The sequence below is a fragment of the Dipodomys spectabilis genome, unplaced genomic scaffold, assembly GCF_019054845.1.
Source record: "Dipodomys spectabilis isolate Male_0828 unplaced genomic scaffold, ASM1905484v1 ptg000001l, whole genome shotgun sequence".
Classification (NCBI taxonomy): Eukaryota; Metazoa; Chordata; class Mammalia; order Rodentia; family Heteromyidae; genus Dipodomys; species Dipodomys spectabilis.
In genome coordinates this window covers 4,493,125-4,502,278 of record NW_024870678.1, presented here as the reverse complement: position 1 = coordinate 4,502,278, position 9,154 = coordinate 4,493,125, and the positions used below count along the sequence as shown (strand labels likewise).

The 9,154-nt window shown below is 40.1% G+C and overlaps 1 protein-coding gene across 1 annotated transcript in view; it reads right to left on the bottom strand.

Moving 5' to 3' along the window:
• Positions 1 to 617: 617 nt before the first annotated feature.
• Slc16a10 (solute carrier family 16 member 10) overlaps positions 618 to 9,154 on the bottom strand; it is a 104,872-nt gene continuing 96,335 nt past the window's right edge. Inside the window, exons 5-6 of the mRNA XM_042668134.1 lie at positions 3,543 to 3,771; positions 618 to 2,246 (exon numbers count right to left, since the gene is read on the bottom strand). Of these exons, the coding sequence (XP_042524068.1) occupies positions 2,014 to 2,246; positions 3,543 to 3,771 (462 nt within the window). The 3' untranslated portion in view covers positions 618 to 2,013. The remainder of the gene's footprint in view (positions 2,247 to 3,542; positions 3,772 to 9,154) is intronic.

Genomic DNA, 9,154 nt, shown 5'->3' with positions numbered 1-9,154 from the left:
TAGCCCCATCCTTAGCTAGCTGGAAAATTGTAGCAGTGCCTTTTAATGATGATAAAAGGTACAATCCAAGACAGTAAAAATAGGAAATGGGGAGAGAATCAGGGAACAGAAGACACCGTATGAAAGGAAATGTACTCATTACCTGGCTCGTGTAATTGCAATCCCTCTATAAAACCTCTATAATAACACTAAAGTATATTAATAAAACAAAAAAGAAGGAAATGATAGAACTCAGTTTCTTCTCGAACTGATCATTTAGAAATTGATGGATTCTGGAAGTGCTTTAGGAAACTACATTAAAGTAAGATTTAGTATGTATCTATACTTAGGATTTAAATATATTTTGCATATTATTCTAAGTATCTAAAGAATAATTTTAAGGGGCTGTGAAGGTGGCTCAGTGGTAGAGTGCTTGCCTTGCATGCATGAGGCTCTGGGTTCAATTCCTCAGCACCATATAAGCAGAAAAGGTCGGAAATAGCACTGTGGCTCAAGTGGTAGAGCACTAGCCTTGAGCTGAAGAGCTAAGGGACAGCGCCCAGGCCCAGTGTTCAGGCTCCATGACCGACAAAAAAAAAAAAAGAGAAGAAAGCAGAGAAAGAAGAAAGAAGAAAGAAGAAGAAGAGGAGGAGGAAGAGGAAGAAGAAGAAAAAGAAGAAGAAGAATTTTAAAGATACAGGAAAGAGTTCCTCCTTTTATAAAAGAGTAAAAGATCATGGAAACACTTTGGTTTTAAATTCAGGTCCTCAGAAGTAATCACTTTCTTACCACAATCTGTATACAAAATATAACAGGAATGTCAACAAAGAACACAAGGAGGAGTACAGTCATGCACCACACATGGACATTTCAGTCAACAAAGGGATGTTTATACCATACTGGTCCCATATGGTTACAGCATATAGTGATGTTGTAGCCATGGTAGTGTTACTAAGCTATGATGTTCACACAACAAAATCACCTGCTGAAATGATGCATGAGTATACCTTTGAATGCAATTTTTTTTTGCTAGAAAAATTTGGAAATGTAAAAATTGTTTCTTTTTATAAATTTTTTAACCTTTTAAGGCCCATTAATTTCATAAATCACTTTAACACTTGTTTCTAGCAGAAAGATATTTTCTTCATAAATAGAAGGGGTTTTGCCTCACCATTTGTGTGTACAACACCATTTGTGTGTATGACAGCAACTTATAACATGCTCATTTAGACTATTTAAATACCAATGCTAATAAACCTAGAAATCAGAGCATTTCTAAGTTAAAATTTCCAGGATATAGTTCATGCATTCTATTTTACTTTATTGTTTACACAAATCAATAAACGAGGGATGCTTCTGACTACTTGAGGTGAGCATACTGCAAATCCAAAGGGAACAAACATAAATGAAGACACGCCTGGTTTCTGAATTGCTCTGCCTTGTGACGAGGGTCCTTTCCATCTCACACATAGAGTCTGAGTACATGGTTAGCATCTGCTCCCAGAAAGTCCCTGGACACTGGAGCAAGTCAGAACCTCCTCATTTCAAGCTTAAATTACCTAACAGCAGATTTGAAGCTTAGATAGATCTGTTATCTGGAATCCAGATAAATTTTGCAAAGAGTTTCCAAAATTCAGAAGTAGTTAGAACACTAGAACTAAAGGTACCAAAAACAACAACAAAAATCCAAACCAAACTGAAACCCCTTCAATATAGCTCGAGGTATTTAAAAAAAATACAAGCTAAATAGCTTTCACAGTTTCCAAAGTTGCTTTTTACTGAGATAGCTTCAAATGTTGACAATATTTGACTTTCAGACATATGTTCCTGTAACAGTCTCCTCCCTCAGACTCCTAGAAATGTCAGACAGATATTTGGTGGCAGAAATGGTTCTTGTAAAATGCAGGTTCCATTTCACAATTATTGTGCTATTCCAAGGATGTAATTAAAAATATGTAATTTGCAATTCATATAAAAGGAAAACTTGCTTAAAATTCAAAAGCAAGTCCAGAGTGGTGGAGGTATATAATACTTTTAAATAATAGAGTCAGATTCTTTCTTGAAGATTCCAGGTGAGCTTGATAGGAGAGAGTTCTGGTTCTCTAACATTTTCTCCATCTTTTCTCCTGTAGTGGTTTTATTGATTTCTCTCTGCTTCTTACTATGGATCCATGGGATAAGACAAAGTATAGCCCCTCCGATAAGAGGAGGAACTCCAGCAAGGTAGAATGCCACGTCATAGGAGCCCAGCTTGTCACGAAGTAACCCTAAGAAAGGAAAATGTTGTCACCAAGAGAGAACAAGTTTGGCTCTTAGATCAGTCACATTGATGGCCCAGGCCCAGCTCATAACTTCACCTCAGCAGAACTGGTTCAAACAGCTCAGATTTCAAATGTGTTTTTTAAAGAAACAGATCTGAAACACAAACCTTTTCTGATATAAAGAAGAAATTTTAAAATCCTATCTTTAATCATGTCATTAAGTATAAGCCTCTGGATTTTTTTACCATTATGACTTGGAGAAATATTTGCATCTAAGCATAGGCTTTCTTGAAACCCCTCAAAGGTCAGCTCATGACCTCTGCTTGCTTGATTCATGATGGGAGAGTAGTTCCAGACTGAAAAATAAATTTAAATGAATTTTCACAAAGGTCCTTGCGTCTGACACAGTAACAGTACGAAATTTAAGTTTTGTCCTAATTATGTTGAATATTCATAACTCACACTGCTACCTCAAAAACACAGAACATGAGACATCTTTACATTATCACTCAGAAGATATTTAATTTTTTATTTTTTGGTAATAATGAGGCTTGAACTCAGGGCCTGGGCTCTGCTCCTAGACTCTTTTACTCAAGGCTAGTGCTCTACCACTTTGAGTCACAGCTCCACTTGTGGTTTTGGGGTAGTTAACTGTGGATAAGAGTCTTACAGACTTTCCTGCCTAGGCTGGCTTTGAACCACAGGCATGAACCACAAGTACCCAACTTGACTCAGATGATTTCTAAAGGTGAAAAGTGAAATTCATGTTTAGAAAAACAACTAGGGCATTTAGTAAATTTACAAGGCTGTAAATCATTACATCTACCTAGTTCCAAAATAATTTTACTATCCTAAAAAGAAACTCTGTTAATAGCTCCTCACCAGTTCGCCTTCTCCCTAGCCCCTGGCAATCACCAATCTTTTCTGCCTCAGTGAATGTATCAATCCAAGATACTTTATATAAACAGAAACACAATATGGGACCTTTTATATTTGTCCTTTCCACTTAGCATAATGGTCTTGTGGTTTAAGCATCTTGTAGCATGTTCCACTGCAGTATTTCATTCCTGTCTATGACTGACTAATATTCCACTGTATAGATAGCACACTTTGTTTTCCATTCATCCATCAATAAGCAGTTGTTTCTACTCTGTCGTATTAAACACAGAAGGAGAAGACGGATGAACACACACACACACACAAATCAAAGAGCTAGTAGTAATATTTTACATATAAGTGAGGCCTAGGACATGAAGTAGAAAATGCTCTGAGTTAGAACAATTACTGAAGCATCATAGTTACCTGCAATGGGTGGGCCCACTGTCATAGGTATAGACATGAATCCCAGCAGAAATCCAATAGCTTGGGAGACATCCTGAGCACCAACTAATTCAAAGGCAATGGGGGCCATGATAGAAATGAAGCATCCATCGAAAAGCCCCATGATGAGACAGACAGCAATGAGGGCTCCGAAGACACTGCACAGGGGAATCATCATGGACATCAGACCAATGAAGAAAAAGGAGAGGACCTAGGACAGACAAGCACATGTCAACTCTGCTCTTGGCAAGCAAATATGACAAATATGTCTGAGCACCTCAGACAAGTATGTCTGAGAGTCAGAATATTTATTTCAAGCCACTGATCCCTTCTATCCTGGTGTCAGAGTAGTTAATACAATAAACACCAGATTTTTGTCTGCCTTTGGTAAGCTCTCTGGTATGTGTTACATATTTCAACAATGAATGAGGCCTGGTTCCTCTCCTTGGATTATCTAGAAATGGACATTTAAATAAGTGAAATGTTCTAGATGTTTATTGAAAGTATGGTAGGCATAAAAAAGAAAAGAGACAATTCAATAACATTTTAGGGACAGAATTAATTAAAATTATAATTTACTAATAAGGAGAAATTTACTTACTTATTTATTTTGGCAGTCACGAGGCTTGAACTCTGGGCCTGGGCACTGTCCCTCAGCTCTTCAGCTCAAGGCTAGCGCTCTACCACTTGAGCCACAGCACCACTTCTGGTTTTCTGAGTGGCTTATTGGAGATAAGAGTCTCACAGACTTTTCCTGCCTGGGCTGGCTTTGAACAGTGATCCTCAGATCTCAGCTTCCTAAGTAGCTAGGATTAAGGCGTGAGCCACCAGCGCCCCACAGAAAAATGTTTTTAAGAGCGTCAGATTTTAAGAAAATACGTATATAATAGCAACTCTCATTTAGTATTTATTAAGTGCATTATCCTAGTTACTTTAGATGGATTATATCAGTGGTGATCCCTACAACTTTATGAGGTGAGTATTAAAGTTATTCCCATCTTAAAGATGAAGTGACACTAGAAAGTTAAGTAATGCACTCAAAGCATATAAGATGGTACTATCCTGGGTGGAACCTATGGTTCACATGAGCAGCAGCAGAGAGCAGGTAGAACTGCTCCTGGACAGTGACAGTGGGTCTGGGGAGAAGACACATCAAACAGAGCTCCATCTGGATTGTTGCTTTATCTCCTCTGTTCTTCCTAGGATCCATGGGCACATCTGTGAAATACCACGCTAGCTTGGTATTGGTAGTAGGCATTGAGATGGGCAGCCTACACACACCCCTGAGGACTCTTGAAGATTCAGAGTGGGAGTCTGGGGTAGCTTTCACACACAGTGGACCACAGACACCAAAATGAGAAACTTGCTCTTGAAAGATATATCCCATTCCTTGGGCTGGGAAGGTGGCTCAGTGGTAGAGCGCTTGCCTTGCATGCCTGAGGCCCTGGGTTCGATTCCTCAGCACCACATAAGCAAAAAGAAAAAAACGGGAAGTGGTGCTGTGGCTCAAGTGGTAGAGTGCTAGTCTTGAGCTGAAGAGCTGAGGGACAGCGCCCAGGCCCAGAGTTCAGGCCCCACGACCAGACCCCACCAAAAAAGAAAGAAATATCCCATTCCAGGCTAATTCTGTTTTTGACACTATCATATCATATGGTTGGATACCATTTTCTTCATTACTAAAATAAGGCTATATAGTATAACTATGATTAGTTTAGAAATCTAAATTGGTGGGCTGGGAAGGTGGCTCAGTGGTAGAGTGCTTGCCTTGCATGCATGAGGCCCTGGGTTCGATTCCTCAGCACCACATAAGCAAAAAGAAAAAAAACGGAAGTGGTGCTGTGGCTCAAGTGGTAGAGCGCTAGCCTTGAGCTGAAGAGCTGAGGGACAGCGCCCAGGCCAAGAGTTCAGGCCCCAGGACCGGACTCCCCCCCCCCCCCCTTCCCGCAAAAAAAAAAAAAAAAAAGATATCTAAATTGGTTACTTTAAATATAAGCTTGGTTGGTACTGGCACAAGAACAGACCTGAAGACCCGTGGACTAGAACCGAAGCTCCTAATCTTCGATAAGGGAGCCAAAAAATCAGAATGGAAGACAGCCTCTTCGGTAAATGGTGCTGGCAAAATTGGTTAAACATCTGTAGAAAACTAAAGCTAGATCCTTACACATCACCCTGCACCAGAATCAAAGACCTCGAAGTAAAAGCAGACACCCTGAAAACATTACAAGAAGGAATAGGAGAAACTCTAGGTCTCCTTGGGAGAGGCTGAAATTTTCTTAATAAAGACCCATAAACACAACAAATCAAAGAAAAGTTGGACAAATGGAATTGCATGAAACTGTGGAGCTTCTACATGGCAAAGGACGTAGCCAAAGCTACCAGCACTATGGTTATCACAGCACTATTCACCATAGCTAAGATATGGAACCAACCCAGATGCCCCTCAGCAGATGAGTGGATCAAGAAAACACGGGAGGGGGTAATAATGATTGACAAGTAATGTACTCATTGCCTTACTCATGTAACTGTAACCCCTCTGTACAGCAGCTTTACAATAAAGCAAAATAATCAATAAATAAATATTAGCTTTGTATTTCATACTAGCTTCCTTGCTTTTTTCTCCCTCCTTCTTTGTCTCTGTCTCTGTCTCTCTTTGTCTCTGTCTCTCTCTGTCTCTGTCTCTCTCCTATCAGTCATGGGTTTAAACCCAGGAAGCCTGGGTGCTGTCCTTGAGCTCTTTTGCTCAAGGCTAGTGCTCTACCACTTTGAGCCACAGTGCCACTTCCAGTTTGAGGGTGGTTAATTGGAGGTAAGAGTCTCATGGACTTTCCTGCTGGGACTGGCTTTGATCCTTAGATCTCAGCCACTTAAGTAGCTAAGACCAGAGTTTTCCATTCCCATTCAGCTGGCCTGTTCATGGATAGATCTCTACCACTTAAGCCACAGCTCCCAGCTTTTTGCTGGTTAATTGGAGATGGAAACTCAGACTATTCTTACTGGGCTAGCTTCAGCCCACTATCCTCCTCTTAACCTTTTGAGTAGCTAGGATTATAGGTGTAAGCCATTCAGTAACTGGCTTGTTTTGTGAATAGTACTAGGGTACTAAAGACCCTTTGCTTGCTGGGCAGATGCTCTACTGCTGAGCCTCCATCTCTTTATTCTACTTACTAATTTTGAGAGTTGGTTTTGCTTCCTGACGAATTGCATGACTAGATAGTAACCCACCTATTTTAGGCTTTCCTTTGTAGCTCAGATTCATCCATTATGACGTTTCATGAACTTTTCTGTCCAGGCTGTCCTCAAATCATAGTCTTCCTGTTCTTAGCCTCCAATAAAGCTAGGATGACAGATGTGTACCAGTGGGCCCAGCTATAGCTGGAGAAAAATGTCTCACAGACTCTTCTGTCCCAGCTGGCCTCACACCACGATTCTGTTCTCAACCTCCTTAGTAACTAGGTCTACAGTCAGCAGCCACTAGTGTGTGGCTCATGGATTTGTTTGTTTTGACACAGGGTCTAACTAGATAGCCAAGCATTCTGCCTCAGCAGCCTAATGGCTGGTTGTAAGTAAACCCCTTACAACTTAAAATTCTGTTTCTTTAAAATAATTTTTTTCCTTGACAAATAAGTTTATATCGGGTCCAGTGTTTGCCTAGCAGGCACAAGGCCCTGGTCACAATCCCCATGACTAGAAGAAATTATAGAAAGGTACACATTTGCCCTTTAACCATTGCTCAGAAAATAAACTAGCTTCATTTACCTAAATTTAGTATTCTTACCACTTTTTTCCAGCATATTTGACTTCTCAAAATGTCTCCAAGCTGGAAAAAACATACCTGCTTCTGATGAATAACTACTATTCCTTATATAGAGGGAGACTTGGGCCACAAAGATTGCCTGCCAAGGTTGATCAAACTGACCATATAGGAGGTTCAGTGCTTCCTCATCATTTCCCAAAGTAAATATTGATTCATACATCAAATATTGATCTGTAAATACTGGGACCAGGTTGAAAGATGAATACATCAGCATTACATGCAATCTTTTTTCTTCCCTTAAACATAGCAGCTCTACTTACATTTACATAAGGGATTCAGAGCTCCCCCCACCCCAGCCCCAGTTCTCTTCTAGACTCTGATATTAACATTTAATAAAATGATTACAGTCTAGGTACTCATATTTCTTTTCCTTTTTAAAAACTATTCAAGGGAATATTTTTTATCATAATATGATAGGCTCTTGGAGAATTAGTCCTCCTAGAGTTAGTTAATGTTCTTAAGTGCAAGAACATTTTTTGCTAAAACTCTACATATTTCTGTCATAAAAAGAGCATTCTTGGAGAAATGTTCAGTTCAAGTTTTGCTCAGGGATCTAAATATCACATGAGAGGAGCATGAATAAGCAGAAGACATTTTTGGAGGCAGGCACACAATTAGACGGTTAGTTTCAAGGGTTACTGTTAATAGGTTTATTCAATGTAAAGCTTCAGCACTTTTAGAACCTGTTGCTAGGCACCCAAGGCAGTAAGCAGCTGGCAGCAAAGTCCTGCCAGTCCCTCTGAAACTAAACAGAAATGTTCAGGTCACACAGTTGGGTAGCTGGCTCCTGAGGCACAGGTTATGGTCCTTTGGAAGTGTTTCACAGGGAGATTGCCCAACTTTCCCTAAGCACATATGTATATGGTTTCTGCCTACTGGAGGAGTTGGCACTTGGCATGTTTACCCCAGTGTTGGTCTAGATGAGACTATGGAGTCTCTGATCCAGACTGGGGAATTGTTAAAAATTTGGACACTATTTCAAAACAGTTTGTAAAGTCTAGGCCCCTCCCCATCCCAAGGTATAGATTTAGGAAAATGTAAAATATTAAAATGGAATGAGACAAAATTGGGCAACACGGAGCTGCTCTACTTAAACTGAACAAGGAAGTTTACATAGAAAGGTGGTTATAAAAGTCAGTATTCTTAGGCCCAGTAAGGTGCCTCTTAGGAGGCAAAGATCAGAAGGATTGTGGTTCAAAGAGAGGCAAGAGTTAGTGAGATCACCATCTCAACAAGATGAGTATGTAGGCATGAGTCTGTGGTATATAACTAGGAGAATCTTAGTCCAGGCAAACCCAAGCAAAAATGAGAGGCCCTATCTAAAAAATTATTAGAGCAAAAATGGCTGGGAGTGAGGGCTCAGAGTGGTAGTGTGCATACTTAGCAAGTTACAAAGCCCTGAATTCAAGCCCCAGTGCTGCAAGAGAACAAAAGCAAAAACAAAATAAGAATGTTTTTTTTTCAGTTTTCCTAAATACAAATTTAACTCATAAACACATTTTTAAAAACTTCCAACTAGCTGGGCATCAGTGGCTCATGCCTGTAAGCCTAGCTACTCAGGAGGCTGAGATCTGAAGATCATGGTTCAAAGCCAGCCCAGGCAGAAAAGTCCCTGGGAGACTCTTATCAGCAATTAACCACTCAAAAACTGGATATGGTGCTATGGCTCAAGTGGTAGAGTGCTAGCTTTGAGCTGAATAGCTCAGGGACAGCACCCAGGCCCAGAGTTCAAACCACATGACTGACAAAAAAAAGGGGAGCCTGGAATCTATTGGGGCTA